The 21,130-nt window shown below is 48.1% G+C and overlaps 1 protein-coding gene across 1 annotated transcript in view; it reads left to right on the top strand.

Annotated features, from left to right (window-relative positions):
- The first annotated feature begins 1,578 nt into the window (after positions 1–1,578).
- Positions 1,579–21,130, top strand: part of LOC138498060 (dynein regulatory complex protein 1-like) — a 371,050-nt gene continuing 351,498 nt past the window's right edge. Inside the window, exon 1 of the mRNA XM_069621906.1 lies at positions 1,579–1,980. Within this exon, the coding sequence (XP_069478007.1) occupies positions 1,850–1,980 (131 nt within the window). The 5' untranslated portion in view covers positions 1,579–1,849. The remainder of the gene's footprint in view (positions 1,981–21,130) is intronic.

Genomic DNA, 21,130 nt, shown 5'->3' with positions numbered 1-21,130 from the left:
CAGCAGTTCTGGTTCCCTGCCAATCTCAGGTCTGTTTCTTGGGACTCGCCATGCAGGAGTCACACTATAATCTGTCCTACCACTGCAGGCCTCAGGATTTCTCCTCTCCTCCCACTGCAAGATGAGGATTATGAAGCCAGGGTTCTAATTCAACATCAACATGACGACCGTTGTGTTGTATCTTGCATAAGTATGAATGAGGTCTGAGTCAGTGTGAGAGCTGTGTTGGAATGCTAGGGGAGCCTGGAGTGTTGGGGCACCTGGGGATTCCAAGGGAGACGGTTGGGGACTTGGAGCTGGGCAGGGAACCAGGGTAGAAGCTAATGATCTCATCTCTCCTACCTTCTATTCTATACCTGTAACTAAGACAATAAAGCGTGTTCCTTTTATACATACCTGGGTCAGCCTGGTTCCTGCTCCTTGTTGTTACTGGCCCAGGGTAGATCCTGCAGGAGGCAGGATACATCACGTTGTCACATGGACACTGCAGGGTTCACCGCTGAATGTCTGCCCTTCTGGGATGCACCAAGGGCTCATAACCCCAGAGAGGAACTCAGATGGGGGCAGTAGACAGTAGCACATACAGTTCTCGGCCATTTTGGGCCCAGCCGGCCCAATAAATTCCCTGATAATTAACAAGCCTAATAAAAATTCTTATGATTTTCCTCCTGTGCTGGTGATTTTGGTGTCAAATTCAGTTTGTGGAGGATTTTGGTGTCTCTCGTGCTCCCCAGCAATCTCTTCTCAATCCCAGTTCATTTTCTGGTGCCCCACCATTTGCCTAGGCTACGTCTGGGGTTGGCAGGGCAATTGTTGGGTGTCTCATTCCTGTTTGTTAAGGAGATTCGATTCCATTTCCTGTCTGTTCTTGATTCTGTCATCATGCAGGTTTTCTTGGTTGCTGTGAGGTGCCTTCTGGCAGTTGTCCTAAAACAGCAAAGAAAGAACACTGGCTAGAGACAGAATTGGGAATAATCTTGCGATAGTGAGTAGTAGCATTGGTAGCATGCATGGCAAGTGAGGGGGTAACGGGGACTGAGTCACCCCCAACTCCCTCTCTGCACTTCTGGGGTGTGTGTCTGCCCCTCCCTCCTTACAAGGTCATGATTGTGACACAATGAACAGAGGCAATCTTTGCAGAAGCTTTTAGCAACCTTTGACGCTCAATCACTATGTATAACCTTACCAGAAAGACTACAAAATCCTCCTATCCACGTTGCCATCATCCAAACCTGGGCAAGTCTGGGATTGCCGTTCTTATCTTCTGTTCACAACAATGTGGTGCCGTGAGGCCTCCATGTTAGATGCATGCATAGCTCCCAATTCAGCCCTAATACATTTCTATGGGGAAATGTAAGTCTTCCGATTTCCCCTGTGTAAATCTCCCTCCCAGGTGCTTCTGAACGTTGGCATGTGTGGGCACAGCTGTGGCTCCTCCTGCATGCCTGTAGCCTTGGCTCTTATGTTTGTCATTTAAATTGTGACCTTCTATTTCCCTCTGTGAGGGCTTTGGCACTAGATGTGTAATGATTATACTATTACCTCTGTTAAATAAAAAGTCAATAAAACTCTGAACGCACACAAACAAAAAAAAAAGAGCTTCAGCTCCCCATGCAGAGCGTGTTCACTTCCCGCTAGTCCTTCGTCTCTTTTCTGTTACGACGCTCCTCCTTTCCCACGTGACGTGCTTAAGAAACAGGTTTTCTGCATCTCGTCAGTTGCCTAGCAACCGAACGCCGCACAGTGCACACTCCGCAGCCAGCATTAGCGCAGCAGTGGAGCCTGTCAGTTGCCAGCTTCCAGAACACCGGAGTTGCGAGGTGCATAGTCTCCAGATCAGGCGTCAGCCATGAGCAACGCAAAGCCCTGGCACCAGCACGAGGACGCGGACGCTGTTCCATCCACTGATTCCGAGGACCAGCAAGAACGGCTCAAGGCCCGGCGCATGCGCATCGCGGCCCGCGAGGATTCCAAAAGGAGGTGAGTGAGAGCGGGCGCTTGTACGATGCCAGTGCGCCTGCGTGTGCATGAGCCAATCGCTGCTTTCCGCTCTTTTGATTGGAAGCGTGACCTCTTTCCCCATCGCTGCTGAGGATTAAATACGAACGCCAAATACAAGCATTCCTATACCTGTATGGGTGATATTGAAAGCAGCTGCTAAACTCACAAAAAATGAACAAGTTCTTAAATGACACTCTTGCTTTATGTTGCGCATCCTCTTGCAGAACAGGGTCAGGGGTATGTGCTTGGGGGTCTATGAATTCTGGGTGCTCATCGAAATATATTTTATACAGTAAAAGATTCCCTTTAGTCAAAATGTCGTGTCTAATTACAGCCAACCGCATTTGTTTGATGAATACAAAGACACATACAAAGGATACAGACAAATCAAAAATACAAATGAACCATTTGCATAACATAATAGTGCATTCATTTACAAATTGTATGTCTAAGAGCAAATAAATTACTAAAATCCAAACAAGTGAAAACACTTTATTCCATTGAATCAGTAGGGCAATCATCATTGTTGTTAGTAAAGAGAGATGGTCAACTAGCTGAGACTATAGTCTTCTATATATGGACAGCTGTGCTCTGCCCCAGATCCCCCTCTGAGGCTAGTTTCGAGAAAAACAAACAGTTCTGATGTTCTTTAGCTATGTCTCTTCTTCAGGACCAATTATTTCCATACAGCAAAAACAATGTTCATGGTTTCAGTATTTAAAACTATATGTGTCCTACCCATTACCGTGCCTTTATTGATGGCTTGAAACTGTTTATCAATCATTCGATTTACCTCACTGTTATGACTTGACCTGCGGACACGCAGGCCAGTCTGACCCTCACTGAGGGCACCCAACACACACGTTGGCCTGACCAGTTACAGGATGGATCGCAGGCTCACAGGCCAGCCCAAGGACTTGCTGGGGGCACCCAGCCGACATCAAGTCACACGGATGTACACCATAGCTGTGGTCACACGACTGGACCACGGCCTGGGCGCACCCAGGTTACCACGGCCGGAGTTGCCCGGCAGGGGGCACCAGTGCCCCGCTGCAGAGTTTCCCAGCAGGGGCTCTGTTAAATGTGGGGAGTATCGAGGACAGCGTTGCCCAGCAGGGGCACTGTCCTACGCAGAACCGGCATCACCCTGGAAAGAACGACACAGCAGGCAGGAGTCAGTTGGTCTGGAAGATGAGCTGGAAACCGCTGAAGGCGAGCGTCCCCAGATAGCACGACCCTCCCCACAATGAGAGGCAGTAATGGACTCTCCCAAGATGGGAATAAGGCTACGACAAAGTGCGGGTGAGCTTAATGGGAGTTTATATAAGTCAAAAATAGGACATGCAAAGGACTCTGCAAGCTCCGAGAGCGCTCTGTCTGACACTAGCAAAGACAGGCGTATATATTTACATAACGCGTCATAAGAACCTACACACTATAGGGGGCACATGTTCGTGGGGATTGGGTGGCGACGACTAACTATAGGTGCAGCTGTGATGTGTTATGCCGTGGTTGGTGGACGTGACTGGGTGCCAATGCGGGGCGGGCAGGTCAGCTGGGCTCATCCGGGCGGTGCTGCGGTGCCAGGCGTGGCCAGTGTCATTGATGAACGTCTTCCTTGGCTTTCTGCCCTAAGGGCCACGCACACCCCATTCATTCAATACCGCAATATTATCTTTCCCTGTAAATCCTACAATAGGTTATTCTACAGGTTAATGCAACACAGGAGGAATACACGTAGAGTGGGGTCCTTTGGTAATACATCAATACATGGTTACCATCATCCTGTTGGCCGGGTATCATAGGTCACGAGGTTGGGTCTCAGCGCAAGGGGTGAGCTGTCCAAGTTTTCATGTCTCGTTAGAAGTCATTCTGAATGTGTTTCTACAGTGTTGCTATAATATTGGGTGTCCTAATTTTACAGGGGCCATTAACCTGGGGTGAACTGGTGGGTCGGGCAGTCTAAGACAGGGCACCTCTGGCCTGCGTTTATGGCCGGGGTTTACTGCTGGGTTGTAAATAATTCAGGTGGCAGGCCGTGGCCATGTGAGCTGCGGGGGAACGTGAATGCTTGAAGCGGCTCCAGCCGAATTGGGGGAGGTGAGGCAGAGCAGCCCGGGCCTTTGCCTTTCGTCTGGCAGGCTTCAATGGGGAGGGAGGGGAAATGGCCTTGGATATGCCCACAATGGTATTCTCCTTGTGTGTTGCAGATTATATAAAAAAGGCCTAAACATTCATTTCTAATGTACAAAACTCATTGAGTTTTTTAAAAGCTTACATTTCTACGTTGTTAGTGCCTTTACATGGCCATTTCAAATGCGCTACCTGTACCAATGTTGCTATTGATAACTATATGTTAAGTATTTAACAACCACAACATTTTATTACATTTTATGCATACACGATAAGCGAGGTAGTATTAAGGTTGGTGGAGCGCACAGGAACAACTGGCCAATAAGACTGACGGCAATGACACATGGTGAGCTTGAACATTCAAATATACTCTATGCACTTTCCTACACAATTTACACGAGATCCCAATGCTGTTGCACTTGTGTTCCGTTGCACTCTAGCAGCATTAGTTCAGTTATGGCATAGGGCCTTGGAGTACATTCTTCTCGGAGAAACATATAACATAGAACCCGGGACACTTCTACCATTTGCACATAGCTAAGGGGATATGGGTATTTCAACCAGGATGCCACATGAACACACATTCTGCCATCTTCATGGAGTTTACAAATTTTATCAAAAGGTCATGGAGAAAAGAGTTTCATCACAGGCAGTTTGCATATTGGTATTTAGGGTCTCTACTTTTGTCGGGGGACCATTTTACAGTTCTTTTCCACCCCGGCTCTGCTGGCCGGGTCATACTGTGGACAGTGATACACTGCGGAAGGTGAATGTTACAGTGTTTGCTTCTAGCACTAGCTCATGTCCGTCTGTTCGTGGGAACGGGCTCTCAGCGGATCTGCCAGGGAGCTGCGGCCACAGGGGCAAGTGAGAACTCTCCGAGGGTGGGGGCCGTGCTGCGACACACAGGGGCTCATGTCATTCTGGTTTCACAAAATGGTTTCCAGGGCCTAGCTTAATACAGCACGTTTGGTCAATGTGTCAGCCAGTGGTCCACCCGCCACCTGGGCCCTGGTGGCAGGGGGGTCCCTGACGAGCCATGGACTCCACAAGGGGGGGGCTGCAGGGGAGGGGGGTCTCTTGGACCTATCCTCCCTGTCACAACTTAGCGGGAGGGATAAACGCTCATGAGGCCGTTTGGTTAATTTAACTGTTTTTTTTTATTCAAACAACTCCTAACATGAAGTGAATACAAGTCTCATCAGAAGTAAGGTTTCTGCGTAGGAATCGGTGGTAGGTGGTGAGTTATCCTGTTGAAGGGTTTTTCTTAGGTACTCTAGCTTAAGGATTCTCTTTTAGGAAGGAGATCTGTCCTCTTTTCCCAATCTTTCTCCTCTTGGTGCTAACCAACGATCTTTACAGTCTCTGCGCTCAGATAAGTTCTTTGCTCATTCACCACTTATCTCTGCTCATTTCCCCCTTCTTAATATTGAGTGTCTTTGCAGAGATGCGGAAGAAGATGTTTTCCCTTACAGTACTTTGCAGGGTATGCTGGACGTCTCACACGGGATCCTAGTTCCCCAGCTGTCCCCAGTTTATACTTTAGTATGGCTGCAGTTACCCCTTTTGGCCACTGTGTTCGGGAACGGGTAGTCTAAGGAATTTCGTTACAGGGCCTCTCCCCATACGCTGAGCGGCTCACCGTCTGTCATTCCGCTGCACTTTCCTTCGTACGAGATCCTCGGTAGCTGCTGTCATTCCCTTCCGGATTACACCTCTCCTCTCACACAGCCGCTGCAACTCCGTGGGACGTCTCTCCGGCTCCTCTGTCATTCACTCTCTCGACCAGCAGCACATCATCTGTTTTCTTACGCGTCGTGTCGCGTCTTCTTGGTGTTTCCCCGGCCAACCGCTCGTCATCGGGATTTCGCCTCCGAACTCCTCCCACACAACAGAGGGGGCCGAGACGAGCTGCGAGTCTCCCTCTTCACCTTTACACGGGAAGGCGTTTCGTCTCACTCGTTCACACTTCTTTAACAGGACACAACCCGTGTCTTCTCAACTTGCGGATTTCGGACTACGGGTTTCCTCCTCATCAATAACGGCACAACAGGTGCCAGATCAACTCCTTTTCAACGGGATTTACTCCGGGCCTTTCAGTACGCCCATTCATATGACGGTTCCTCTTCCTCTGCATTCGGTCCCTGTTAAAAAAAAAAAACCCACATCAACGCCAGAATTAGAGAAAGACACCTTTCTTTCTTCCCCTCAACCTATTGGCCCCGAATCACTGTCAATCAACTCATTCACTCCCTGGTGACCCTGGTGACATCATCCTATTGTCCTCTGCTTGCTGTGATGCTGGGCCACTCCAGAGCTCCCAATGCTCAGATCCTTCACTTCATTACAGACCCTCTCTTCCGGGCTCTTACGTTCGGGAAGAGCATGTATCCTAGAAAGGAAATCTGCTTGTGCCATTCCCCAACCAGGTCGATGTACAGTTTTAAATGAATATGGCTGAAGTGATAAAAACCACCTTACACTCTTGGATTCGTATCCTTGTTTCTAGATAGCCACACTAGGGGAGCATGATCCGTCACCAAAGTGAATGACCTTCCTAGCAAATAGTATTTTAGGGCTTCTATTTCCCACTTTACAGCCAGACACTCCTTCTCGATGGTGGCATATCCCATCTCGTTGGGTAATAGTTTACGACTTATAAACAGAACTGGTCTTTCTTTATCTGCATCGTTCTGAAAAAGGACGGCCCCCAGACCATAACCTGAGGCATCCGTATGCAGGAAGAATGGCATCTGGAAATCAGGACATTTTAATACCGCTTCGTTCGAGAGGGCATTCTTTAGACCTTCAAAAGCCCTCTCAGTTTTCACATTTCTCCACTCCCTTTGACGTGGAGCCGTTGACTTCAACAGATCAGTTAATGGAGCCGCAATCGTTCAAAAATGTGGGATAAATCGTCGGTAATAACCCACAAATCCCAGAAACGCCCTCACTTGCCTAGCATTTACTGGAAATTGCAAACGCTGGATGGCTTCTAGTTTTTCCTTCTGGGGCTTAATCAGTCCTTGACCCACTTGGTACCCCAGATATTTAGTATGTAAATTGGCAAGGTGAGATTTCTTCGGATTAATGTGTAATCCTGCATTTAGTAGTGTGCGTAGTATGGCCCTCAAATGACTTAAATGTTCTGTCCAACTCTGGCTGTAGACAATAATGTCGTCTAAGTATGCTCCCACATAACCTTCATGTCCCTTTATTAGAAAGTTCATCAGTCTTTGGAACGTTGCCGGAGCCCCATGAATGCCAAATGGTAGCACAGTAAATTGATATAGGCCGGTGGGAGAAGCAAAAGCCGTTTTTTCTTTATCTGCTGGATTCAAAGGGATCTGCCAGTATCCTTTGGTTAAATCTATCGTTGTTAGGTATACTGCTTTCCCCAATCTCTCCAGAAGTTCCTCAATACGTGGCATGGGATATGCGTCGAACTTTGATATTTCGTTCAGCTTTCGAAAATCCATGCAGAACCTTGATGACCCATCTGCTTTGGGTACGAGGACTAGGGGAGAGCACCACTCACTATAAGACGGCTCAATTACCCCCAATTTGAGCATTTCCTGTACTTCTTGGTTAACAGCTTGGACTCTTGCTTCGGGAATTCTGTATGGGCGAAGTCGCACCTTGATTCCCGGGTCGGTTTGGATCCGATGACAGGTTAATGTTGTTCTTCCGGGAAGTGACGAAAATATCTCTGCATACTCTTCCACCAAGTTCGCCAACTCATTCTTCTGACTAGTAGTCAATTCCGGTTTAATGTTCAATGCTTCCTTGCCTACTTCTGTGATTTACGTGGCTGTGAAAGCTGTGTCTCCCCTTTCTCTTTTCTTCCCTCCACACTCTCCTCACCTGAGTCCTCAGAGTCACCGGTGTTCTGTAGGTTTCGCCGGCTCAGGTAATCCCGTTGTTTTTTAGGTAGCACTTGCCTGTCTCGGTGAGAAGCCACAGTGACCGCCGACTGGACAGCCGTCCTGGGACCCCTTGACCGGGAACAGGCCGGACAAGAAAGGGAAAAACCCACAAGTGGGAAAAAACCCTTAGGAAGTTCTGGTAAAGAGGAGTGGGACGAATCGAACTGGAAGCTGATGCGTGATCCACTGGTTAGAACTCAGGAGGGATATCCAATGCTCCAAAGAATGGTGGAAGGAACCAGGCCACGGATAAGTTGGGAGCGGTGAGAGAAAGAGAAAAGAAAACTGATGGACAGAGAAAAAAGGAAAACTGGAGAGCCGCGAGAGAAAAGAGCGGCAAAGCGAAAGGATAAAAATAGCACGCCCGCCGCCGGAGCGGCGAGTCTAGAAAGAGAAAAAACGAAGAAGAGCCGAAGGATCGGCAAGTACAAAATGCTGCAAAAAGCAAAAAACTGCCGCTGTAATCAAACAGCGAAATAGGTAAGAGGAAAAGAACTCCTATACCAAAAATGAGGAGTGAGCAAGCAAAGGAGACCCGCTGCAAGTCGAGGCTAGCAGAGGGCAACGCTGGAGAGCGCAAAAACACGAGCCGCTGGAGAGAGCGCCAGCAACGGTTGAAACGCAGCGACTGTCGGGCTTGGATGACAGATAAACTGCCGGCAGTGCTGTGATTGGTGGTGGTAGGTACTAGATACAAAGAAAGGACTAAATGGCTCTACCTGCCGGAGAGCCTCCAACGTGGAAGGAGCCGCCATCCGCGGTAGCGGTTGCGGATGACAGTATGACCCCCTCCCCACCTAACCGCCCCAGGCTTCCCCGGATAGCGGCGGTGAAAAGTAGCCAATAACCTTGGTGCATGAACCTGAGAAGCCGGTTCCCATGAGTCCTCCGACTCCGGGTATCCCTTCCAGGACAGAAGGTACTCAAGACGTCCACGATAATACCTGGAATCACGGATCTTAGATACCTCATATTCCTCAGGCTCCGAGGACTTTGCTAGTATAGATCTGGGGATAGTTCTCTGGTGAAGATCGGGATGGTAAGGTTTGAGAAGAGAGGAATGAAAGACCGGGTGAATGCGGTGAAGAGAGGAAGGAAGCCGAAGGCGGAAAGCTACAGGATTCACTTTAGAGAGAATAGTGAAAGGTCCCAGAAAACGAGGAGACAGTTTAGAAGGCCTTGTCCATCTAGGTAGAAACTTGGTGGATAACCACACCTGATCCCCTGGCTTCCAAACAGGACATTCTTTCCGATGTTGATCGGCACTGGATTTCGTCCGTCTTCTGCTAATCTCTAAACTCTGCATAGCAGAGGTTTGGGCCTCCTTGATATTTCCTAATACCTCTTCCACTGTAGGGGAGTTAGTATAACTGGGAACCTCCGGAAATACTGCACGAGGGTGAACCCCGTAAGTGCAGTAGAAAGGAGAGAGTTCTGTCGAGGAATGTCTAGTATTGTTGTATGAGAATTCCGCTGTGGGAAGCAGCGATACCCAGTTGTCCTGATGTTGAGAAATATAACACCTTAAGTATTGTTCCAGTGTTGCATTAAGGCGTTCCGTCTGACCATTGGTCTCTGGGTGAAAACCTGAAGACAGAGCTCTTTCAATGCCCAAACGGTGGCAGAAGGCGGTCCAAAACTTTGAGATATACTGACTTCCCCGATCCGAGATTATCTTATCGGGAAGACCATGTAGCTTGAATATATCTCGAGAGAAAACCTCCGCCATCTTAGCAGCAGTGGGCAGACCAGGAAGGGGAGAAAAATGAGCCAACTTTGAAAAAGCGTCTACTGTGACCATGATGCAGGTACAGGATTCCGAAACAGGCAAATCAACTATGAAATCGGTCGATATAAGACCCCAAGGGCGCGTTGGAAGTTTGACCTGAGTGAGCAGACCCAATGGTTTTCCTAGGCGGTACTTGGCTCTGGCACAAATTGGACAAGTGTTGACATACTCGTATGTCTCCTTTCTAGCATTTGGCCAAAGAAATGTTCTAGAGAGAAGTTCCAAAGTACTCTCAGGTCCTCTATGGCCGGCCGAGCGAGAGTCGTGACTCCACTTTAGAATTCTCGAACGAAGAGGACCCGTGGGGATGTAAAATTTCTGTTTGTAGAATAACCAGTCACCTCTTTGTTGAAAAGGAGAGGTGTTACGTAGGGGTATTTGAAGTCTTTCCTGAGTGAGGGCAGTCTTCACTTCTTTGAGGAAAGAACCAACCAAGGCCAGAATTTGGTTGCGTTTGAACATGGATTCCCTCTTTACTTCCAAGTGTTCCTTGGTAGAGTCTTTGCGGGATAAGGCATCCGCCAGACTGTTCTGGGATCCCGGGATATACGAGACTTGGAATTCAAACTGTGCGAAGTGATGTGCCCACCTGGCCTGTCTGGAATTTGAACATTCCAATTCTTGTAATACCTTGAGGTTCTTGTGATCGGTCCTAATCAGAAAAGGATGTCTGGCTCCTAGCAGGAGATGGCGCCACTCTTCGCAGGCTAGTTTCATGGCCAGAAGTTCTTTCTCCAGTACCGAATAGTTGAGCTGGCTGGGAGAAAGGGTCTTTGACATGTAGGCTACGGGGTGTTCCGCTCCTTGGATAAACTGGAGAAGCACCGCTCCTACAGCTACCGCAGACGCGTCCGTTTCCAGAACAAAAGGTTTTGATTGATCCGGATGCTGGAGAATGGGAGCAGTACAGAACAATCTTTTGAGAAAGTTGAAGCTTTTCTCTGCTTCCTCAGACCAAAAAAAAGGAATAGCCTCCTTCTTGAGTAAGCGCGTAATCGGGTATACTACCTCTGAAAAGTCTGAAATGAATCTGCGGTAGTAGTTGGCTAGTCCTAGGAATCTCTGGACTTCTCGGACTGAAGTAGGAGCTGGCCAATCCAGAATAGCATCCACCTTGGTTTGGTCCATGGCCACCCCTTCCTCTGAAAGAATGAATCCGAGATAGTGAACTGAGGATACTGCAAATTTACACTTCCCGCTCTTGACTAGCAACTGATTTTTCTGAAGGCGAGACAGTACTTGTGTGACATGTTGAACGTGTTCCTCCTGGGTAGGGGAGAAAACCAGAATGTCATCGAGGTAGATGATGACTGAGACTGACAGCAGATCAGAGAATAGCCTGTCCATGAACCTTTGGAATATAGCCGGTGCATTCACTAGGCCGAACGGCATTACTCTGTACTCAAACAAACCGAATGGAGTTCGAAAAGCCGTCTTCCATTCGTCCCCCTCGGTGATGCGAAGCAAATGATACGCATTTCGAAGATCCAATTTTGTAAATATTCGAGCCCCTTGTACTGCCTCAATAATGTCGGTTATGAGTGGCATGGGATACCGGTCACGGATTGTAACCTTATTGAGGCCCCGGTAATCGATACAGGGTCGAAGATCAGTCGAGTCTTTTTTCTTAATGAAGAACAGGGAGGCGCCAGCAGGCGACTTCGAAGGTCTAATAAGACCGTTCTCCAAGTTGGTATCTAGATAGACTCTTAATGCCTTCTTCTCGGCCTGAGAGAGAGAGAACATGCGCCCAAATGGTACCAGTGCATTAGGTTCGAGATCGATTGCACAGTCTTCTGGTCTATGGGGAGGTAGCTGAGCGTGAAGGTTCTCTTGAAATACCCCGAAATATCTTGCACAGAAACTAGGAAGCGCGTGAATACCTATATGATCCTTGGAGAGAACTCTGATAGACTGTTGATCCGCCCTGGTATCGGGAGGAAAACAGTGTACCGAACAGTAAGTAGAGCAAAAGCTTAGTCGATTTTCCGTCCAGTCGATATACGGATTATGCCTGCGCAGCCAGGGAATGCCTAAGATTATGGGGAAATGTGCGGCTCTAATGATGTCGAACTGCAGGTTTTCTGTGTGTTGGTTGATGACCATGGAGAGTTGTTCAGTGGTATGAGTGATTAATCCGGATGACAAAGGTGTACCGTCCACTCCTTCTACCTTCTGACCCACCTTCCGTACTATCCGTGTGAGCCCCATCTTGTCTGCCCACAGAGTGTCCACGAAGTTTCCGGCCGCTCCACAATCCAATAAGGCTAATGTTTCTACCAGTCTTCCATTCAAATTCAAGGTAACAGATAGTACCATCAGTCTGGAATCCTCTTGGGATTCTGACGCTGATACCGAAAGTGTGACATAGGGACGCTGAAAAAGATCTGAATACCCCCGGCTGCCCGTCCCTATTGGCGCCGAGGGTAATCGTTTCCCACCTTCTTCTCCGGTACTTCAGAGCAGTCCTTCAGTACATGTTGATCGGAACCACAATAGGCGCACAACCCATTTTCTCTTCTTCGCCTTCTCTCCGCTGACGATAGAGGTGCTCTGGTAGCTCCGATCTGCATCGGTTCTTCGCTTGGAGTAGAGGTGAATCGTCCAGAAGGAGAGTGTGAAGGAGGGTTCATGAGATTTCCTGGTCCTCTTTGTTTCCTGCGTTCTGTCCTTCTCTCTTGGAGACGGTATTCAATGTGGAGCGCGGCAGCAAGTAAGTCTGGAAATGTGGGAGAGCGTGGAGATCTGGCTAACTCATCTTTGATCTCCTCTCTCAACCCTCTTCGGAATACAGCGTATTGTGCTTGTTCGGACCATCCTGCTCCTGCCGCCAGTGTCTTAAAAGAGGAAATATATGACAGCACATCCAGTGCACCCTGTCGTGCATCCAGCAGGTCCTCACCTGCAGTAAAAGATAGTTCAGGTCGCTCGAAAGTCTGTTTCAATAGGTTCTGGAAACCTGAGCAATCCTGTAGAATAGCATTGCTGCTCGTAACTAGCGGAGTAGCCCAGGCTAAAGCATTCCCTGTCATATTGGAGATCATGAAACCTACTCTGGCTTGATCTGTAGAGAAGGTGTGTGGTCTGAAGGTAAAATATACATTGCAGGCTTCCAGGAATTCCTTCACCCTTTTAGGTGAGCCATCAAATCTTCCTGACGAAAGAGTCATAGGAGGCAATTCCGGAGGATGTGAGGGTTCCCGGACCGCTACCATTTGCTTTAGAAGGGCATTCTCCGACTTTACCCCCTGTAATTCCAGTGACATGGCCTGAAAAGCCTTCCATAATTCTTGGACTTGTTCTTCGGCAGACATCTTGGTCCTAGATGGCGTTTCAATCTGTGATTTACGTGGCTGTGAAAGCTGTGTCTCCCCTTTCTCTTTTCTTCCCTCCACACTCTCCTCACCTGAGTCCTCAGAGTCACCGGTGTTCTGTAGGTTTCGCCGGCTCAGGTAATCCCGTTGTTTTTTAGGTAGCACTTGCCTGTCTCGGTGAGAAGCCACAGTGACCGCCGACTGGACAGCCGTCCTGGGACCCCTTGACCGGGAACAGGCCGGACAAGAAAGGGAAAAACCCACAAGTGGGAAAAAACCCTTAGGAAGTTCTGGTAAAGAGGAGTGGGACGAATCGAACTGGAAGCTGATGCGTGATCCACTGGTTAGAACTCAGGAGGGATATCCAATGCTCCAAAGAATGGTGGAAGGAACCAGGCCACGGATAAGTTGGGAGCGGTGAGAGAAAGAGAAAAGAAAACTGATGGACAGAGAAAAAAGGAAAACTGGAGAGCCGCGAGAGAAAAGAGCGGCAAAGCGAAAGGATAAAAATAGCACGCCCGCCGCCGGAGCGGCGAGTCTAGAAAGAGAAAAAACGAAGAAGAGCCGAAGGATCGGCAAGTACAAAATGCTGCAAAAAGCAAAAAACTGCCGCTGTAATCAAACAGCGAAATAGGTAAGAGGAAAAGAACTCCTATACCAAAAATGAGGAGTGAGCAAGCAAAGGAGACCCGCTGCAAGTCGAGGCTAGCAGAGGGCAACGCTGGAGAGCGCAAAAACACGAGCCGCTGGAGAGAGCGCCAGCAACGGTTGAAACGCAGCGACTGTCGGGCTTGGATGACAGATAAACTGCCGGCAGTGCTGTGATTGGTGGTGGTAGGTACTAGATACAAAGAAAGGACTAAATGGCTCTACCTGCCGGAGAGCCTCCAACGTGGAAGGAGCCGCCATCCGCGGTAGCGGTTGCGGATGACAACTTCCTCTCCGCTGTTAGGCGTACTCTCTTCCGTCACTTCTTCCACGTTGATCATGCCTATGGTTGGCACCGGATCGACCCACTTTTTTAACATATTGATGTGGTAGGTCTGGAGCTGTATCTTCCTTCCAGGTTGACGAACCCGATACGTTACGGGACCCAAAACTTCTTCGATGGTATAAGGTCCCCTCCAGGAAGCCAACATTTTGTTCTCCGTGGTAGGTAGGAGAACTAAAACTCTGTCTCCCACTTGGAAACTCCTCATGCGAGTCTTTTGGTTATAGTAATGTTCCTGGTTAAGTTGAGCTTGTAGAAGATGACCTTGTGCAACCGCTTGAAGTTTCTCCACCCTCTCCTTCAACTGTATATCATATACTGTAAGCGTAACTTCTGAGTTGGGTTGTTCTTCCCAGTTTTCTCGTAAGATATCTAATAGAGTTCTCACCGGTCTGCCAAACAAGAGTTCGAATGGCGCAAAACCTGTCGAAGACTGTGGTGTATTCCTTAAGGCCATCAGAATCCAAGGAATTAGTCTGTCCCAATTACGTTCTCCGGGTAACATTGTTTTTCTTAGCATTCGTTTTATGGTCTGGTTATATCTCTCCACCAGACCATCTGTTTGGGGGTGGTACACAGCTGTCTTAATCTGTTCTATGTGGAGGGTGTCACACACCTGTTTTAACACGGCAGACATAAAATTGGTGCCCCTGTCCGTTATGATCTCTTTGGGGATGCCGACTCTTGTAATAAATGGGACCAATACGTCACAGACTTGTTGCGCATTAATGTATCGTAAGGGAAATGCCTCTGGGTATCGAGTTGCATAATCTACGATTACCAGTAGGTATTTGTGACCTCTGCTTGTAGGCTCTAGTGGTCCCACTATGTCCATCCCGATCCGATGAAACGGTTCCATTATTAATGGCATCGTTTGTAAAGGTACTTTCTTGACATTAGCTTTATTCTTTTTTTGACACTCAGGGCATTGTTGGCAGAAGCGTGCCACTTGTCCATATACCCCTGGCCAAAAAAACCTAGCGAGTATTTTTTTCCTACCTGGTAGTTTTTTCCACTCCTAGATGACCTTCTCCTAGCTGGACATGTGCCACTTCCAGCACGGACCTGGTATATTTGTTGGGAACCAGCAGTTGTTCAATTTCTCCTTCGGTGGTGTCGGTGACCACCCTATAGTATAGTCATTGATCTTTAATGAAGTATGGTCCCTTCCCACTTGTCGTTTCTCCTACCGAAGTTCTAGCGTTTTTTAATAGGGGATCAAGCTCCTGTGTGGTACGGAAACTGTCCCCCTGATCCTCAATACTCCAATCCACTGTTACAGGACACATGTTTCGTGCAACCCATTCCCGTTTCTCTCTCTGTTTTTCTACACGACTCTTCCTCGGTTTGTTTGATCTCGATGTGATCTCTTGGTGGTGGAAGGGCACCTCTTCCAACCATCCTCTCTCAATTTTCTGGATAAGGCGCGGTAGGTCTGGTACGTCGGATCCGACCAACAGGGGCTCCGGAAGCACCGGCATCACAGCTGCTCGTACCCCTATCTCTTCCCCGACTAGCTTTAAGTGAATTTCTTTAGTTGGGTATCTTTTGACATCCCCATGCACACAACGTATTGGTACAGTCTCATTCGTCTCTGGCATACCACCTACCAGTTCCGGGTGGACAGAGGTCTGCAGGCTTCCCGAATCAATCATGGCTCTGGTAGGTCGGCCCTCCACTTCTGCATCGCACACATAGGGATAGGAAGGCTTTGTTCCAAGTCCCATCTCAGCTTGATTGCTTTCCTTTGCGACCTCCAGTAACCCCACATCCATAGGTTCCGCTTTTCCTCTCTTGGGACATAGTCGGGCTAGATGCCCCCATTCTGCGCACTCGAAACATTGGGGCCCCCGGGCACTGAGGCTAGGGGGCCTAGGAACTAATGAGGTCGGTAAACCTTCACTGGGAGGTCGGGTCTTTAGTCCCTCCCAATCGGGTTTTCGGATCATTGAGTTCGGCCACCTTGAACTACCAGAGAGTTTCGGTCCAGTACTGGAGGTTCCCGCCATCCCCTTCTGGACTGCCGGATAGGTTAACATCTTCCCCTGGCCCGCCTTCTGATATGCGGAGGCGATATTTACAGCTTCGACCAGAGGTGGTCTATGATGTTGCCGTACCCATCTCTGGATCGGTAGGGGTAATGCCTCTAGGAATTGTTCTAGCACTATTTTCTCCGACATCTCAGGGGCAGTGGAGGTGGTTGTCTGCAACCATGTGTCCCCTATTTCTTTCACCTGGTAATACAACTGTCGGGGAGTCTCATCGGGGAGTAGTCGGATCTCTCGGAATTTAATTCGGTAGGCCTCCTCATCATGACGTAACCTCTCCAGGACAGCCCACTTCATATCTCCATATGGGGTGTCTCCTGCAGGGTTAGCTGCCTGATAGGCACTTTGCATCTCCCCCGTCATTAGGGGAGCTACATAATGGCACCACCTGTCTGCAGGCCACTGGGCATTCCGAGCCACTCTCTCGAAGTTCACAAAGAAGTGAGCTGGATCTTCTCCCGTTGTAAATTTCTGTAGAACAGAGGTAGGCACCTGTGTATGGCTCCTCAAACTGGTCGTTTCCATCAGTTGAGCTTGATGTAGTTGCAAGGCTTGCTGGAACGCCTGCCGGGCAGCCTGTGCTTGTTGTCCCTGCATTTGGAGCGCTTGTTGTAACAATTGTTGTCCTTCGGCCAATGATTTTATTAGCTCCTATATGGTTCTTGTTTATCCCACCGCTGCCACCAAATGTCACAACTTAGCGGGAGGGATAAACACTCATGAGGCCGTTTGGTAAATTTAACTGTTTTTTTAATTCAAACAACTCCTAACATGAAGTGAATAAAAGTCTCATCAGAAGTAAGGTTTCTGCGTAGGAATCGGTGGTAGGTGGTGAGTTATCCTGTTGAAGGGTTTTTCTTAGGTACTCCAGCTTAAGGATTCTCTTTTAGGAAGGAGTTCTGTCCTCTTTTCCCATTCTTTCTCCTCTTGGTGCTAACCAACGATCTTTACAGTCTCTGCGCTCAGATAATTTCTTTGCTCATTCACCACTTATCTCTGCTCATTTCCCCCTTCTTAATATTGAGTGTTTTTGCAGAGATGGGGAAGAAGATGTTTTCCCTTACAGTACTTTGCAGGGTATGCTGGACGTCTCACACGGGATCCTAGTTCCCCAGCTGTCCCCAGTTTATATATACTTTAGTATGGCTGCAGTTCCCCCTTTTGGCCACTGTGTTCGGGAACGGGTAGTCTAAGGAATTTCGTTACAGGGCCTCTCCCCATACGCTGAGCGGCTCACCGTCTGTCATTCCGCTGCACTTTCCTTCGTACGAGATCCTCGGTAGCTGCTGTCATTCCCTTCCGGATTACACCTCTCCTCTCACACAGCCACTGCAACTCCGTGGGATGTCTCTCCGGCTCCTCTGTCATTCACTCTCTCGACCAGCAGCACATCAGCTGTTTTCTTACGCGTCGTGCCGCGTCTTCTTGGGGTTTCCCCGGCCAACCGCTCGTCATCGGGATTTCGCCTCGGAACTCCTCCCACACAACGGAGGGGGCCGAGACGAGCTGCGAGTCTCCCTCTTCGCCTTTACACGGGAAGGCGTTTCGTCTCACTCGTTCACACTTCTTTAACAGGACACAACCCGTGTCTTCTCAACTTGCGGATTTCGGCCAACGGGCTTCCTCCTCATCAATAACGGCACAACAGGCGCCAGATCAACTCCTTTTCAACGGGATTTACTCGAACCTTTCAGTACGCCCATTCATATGACGGTTCCTCTTCCTCTGCATTCAGTCCCTGTTAAAAAAAAAAACCACATCAATGCCAGAATTAGAGAAAGACACCTTTCTTTCTTCCCCTCAACCTATTGGCCCCGAATCACTGTCAATCAACTCATTCACTCCCTGGTGACCCTGGTGACATCATCCTATTGCCCTCTGCTTGCTGTGATGCTGGGCCACTCCAGAGCTCCCAATGCTCAGATCCTTCACTTCATTACACTCCCATACATTTCCCCCCTTTCGCTACTTAAGTAATGAATACTGTAACTGCCCCAACCTCTGGCGTTCCTCTTCTTCAGCGACTGCCTCGTCCCACGCAGGGGTGCCTTTTATGGGCATCCATACCCTACATACCCCTCGCAGGCTTTCCCCCCTTCTAGCATATTCGTCTGGTGTACAGGTCATATTTATACAATACCCGTCCCCTTCCAAATCCACCCACACTTCATTATACCACTCAAGTTCATGGGGCTCTTTAATTGTAGTGTGCCATAGCCTGTCCACCACATCCCCACTGTGGTATATGGGCACCATCTGGAATTTTGGTGTGTTTTCTTCTCCTGTTTGCACCGCCACCTCCTGCATATTTTGCATTGCACCGCGAGTGTTGCCCATTGTCACCATCATCATCGCTCCATTTGGTACTGCGTTTGCACAACATCGAAGACCCACCTGGCACATACAAAAAATAACAAGGAGGAACACCACCGTTGGCATCAGCAATTTGACAGTCATTCCCAACCATGACGGGACCCAGGAGAAGAGGTTGTCGAACCATGTGCTTGCTTCGGCTCCACTTTCCGTTTTCATCCTCTCTCCTAGGTTATGTACTGCTTCGATCACATGGGATAAGGTACCATTATCTGCATCTTCAGAAGGTACGAATGTGCAGCAGGCACTTCCAATTTTTCGGCAAACACCTCCGTCCATCGCTGTTAATAGGTCTAAGACATACCTATTCTGCATGGTCATTAGCCGCAGTGCTCTCAGCTCCACTTTTATTACGTTAAACCCTTCTTCAGTGTCATTTGCCAACTGGATCAGCTCCCAGCGTGTGATTTGGAGCCATTTCGCATTTGCCCGTGCCTGGATGCTGGGGATGAGTGAGGCGAAGAAAGTCTCTGCAGAGCTGAAAAATCGATATCTGTCTGGGATCTGTGCCAGTAGTTCTGAGGATGCTTTTGATCTGTAGTTCGACAAGCGTCTGTTCCGAGACAGCATCTCCCCCTTATTGCCGGAAGGCAGGACATATAGTTGTGACTCTGCAGTTGGTTGGGCATCATTCTCCCGAGGAGTCTCTCGCATGTTCTTGCTCCCACCAATGTGGCTCTCTGGTATCACCATTAGTGCAGAATGTAGGGTGGCCAATGAGCAGATGCCGCTCCAGGATTGTGGGAGGTGCAGGTATGCCTGGCTGCCACATACCCAGTAAGTGTCCATGAGTGCCGCTGTCCCTTTTCTCATATCCGGGATTGTGAGGGTCTTGTTGCAGTTTTTGTTCACCCTCATGATAGTTTTCCCGTCTTCCTGGAAACACAGTTCATAGTTTATTTCTTTCTGTTGTTTGAATGGCTTTTCAATGGCAGTCACCGAGGTCAATTTTGAGATGTGCTCCTTCCATACTGGTGTACATGTTTTATCTATCCACTGCAGTTTTTCTGGTGTCACACCTCGCAGCGCCTCAGCTTTGCACATTATCTCTTCATCTTTCCACTTATTTTCTGAGAATAATGTCCCTTTTATTATAAAAAATGGTTCTTCCAAACATATTACTCATTCTGCTTTCGAGTAACAGGTCTTCTCATTCTGCAGCATTTTAAAAGTTACTTCGTGTGCCTGGAAGGTGTTCTTAATTCTGCACAACGTGAGATGAAGGAGACATTGGGCATCCACAATAGGCAGTTCTTTTGGTAGCAATACTTTGGGTGTACCTGAAGCATGGGGAATAAGGGAGCAGACATAGCAACTCTCATTTTTTGTTTGTTTTGCAGTTGCACTCATGTCTGCATACCATTTATTTGTCTAGTGGGGGTGTTGTGGGTCTTCCATCTTGTCCAGTCCCAACCCGTAATATTTGTCGTATTTTCTACTTCCCACCTCCCTTTTTCTCCTATTATTTCTAAGATATCTCCCGGCTTCACGGGCGAGGAGCGGTCTAGGCCCCCCTTTCTTCCCTCCACCCCCCTTTTCCCATTCATCATATAATGTTGCGTATTTCACTGCCATTTCTTCATTCCCTTTCTTTATTTTATCAGGTAGTATGTTCTCTGTTGTGGGGGTGGTTACATGTGTGGGCACGGTGGTGGGGGTGTTGTACAACCATTATATAACAGAAGGGTTGCAATCATTTAGACTATGGGCATTGTAATCGGAGACATTTGGCGGGGAAGTTGTGCTATACTGCATTTTATCCTGCATTCTTTCATTTGACGAGGTAGCTGCATTGGGCGGTTTTGTGTTATATCCCCATACAAGTTTAGATCCGTCCCACACCAAAAAATCACCTTCTTTAGTATCCGCAGTTGTAGTTTGATTTGTTACATTATTCCCGTTATTCCCTCCCCCCTCGTTCATCTCGATAGAGATGAACGCTATAAACCAATAGGTAGCCACGCAAAACAGTATTGTAAAAAATAATGTAATGCATACAGACAATCCACACTCATACGAATATCTACACCTTTCAGCTAAATCATTTCTACATCTAATCAATCTATTAGTTGCGGGCTGCCTGTTTGTTGCCATGGTAGTTCTTGTTTAAAATATAAAAGTGCATTAAGTACGTGCATGTAAACATTTTCGTTGGTACTGTGTGAACCAGGAAGTCATAGAAAGGGAGATGGTTGGGTGGGGGGAGAGGGGTGCACAGAGAAGGGAAAAGAAAATACATATATCTTACACCATTATCTTTAATTAAACATTTTTTTTGTTTTTTTTTAAATTATGAATTTTTCTCATTTATCTCGATCAATAACCTGTAATAGAATTGTTTCGTTAACATCTTAATTCACCAGTTACACTCCTCCATTCATTCGTTCCTTTTTACTCATCATTTCCATCATTTTTGTTTGCTGTTGTCTGTGCCTCCTCATCCACTTCTTCCCGCACACTATTGTATGCCTTTCGCACATCTGTCAAGTGTATCCAGTATCTGAGTCCCTTCACCTTCACAGCTGTGGGTGTACAAAAAACTACCTCGTATGGGC

This window comes from Ambystoma mexicanum, chromosome 5q, assembly GCF_040938575.1.
Source record: "Ambystoma mexicanum isolate Mex_15411 chromosome 5q, UKY_AmexF1_1, whole genome shotgun sequence".
Classification (NCBI taxonomy): domain Eukaryota; kingdom Metazoa; phylum Chordata; class Amphibia; order Caudata; family Ambystomatidae; genus Ambystoma; species Ambystoma mexicanum.
The sequence above is the reverse complement of the archived record's forward strand: the minus strand, read 5'-3'. Positions and strand labels throughout refer to the sequence as shown.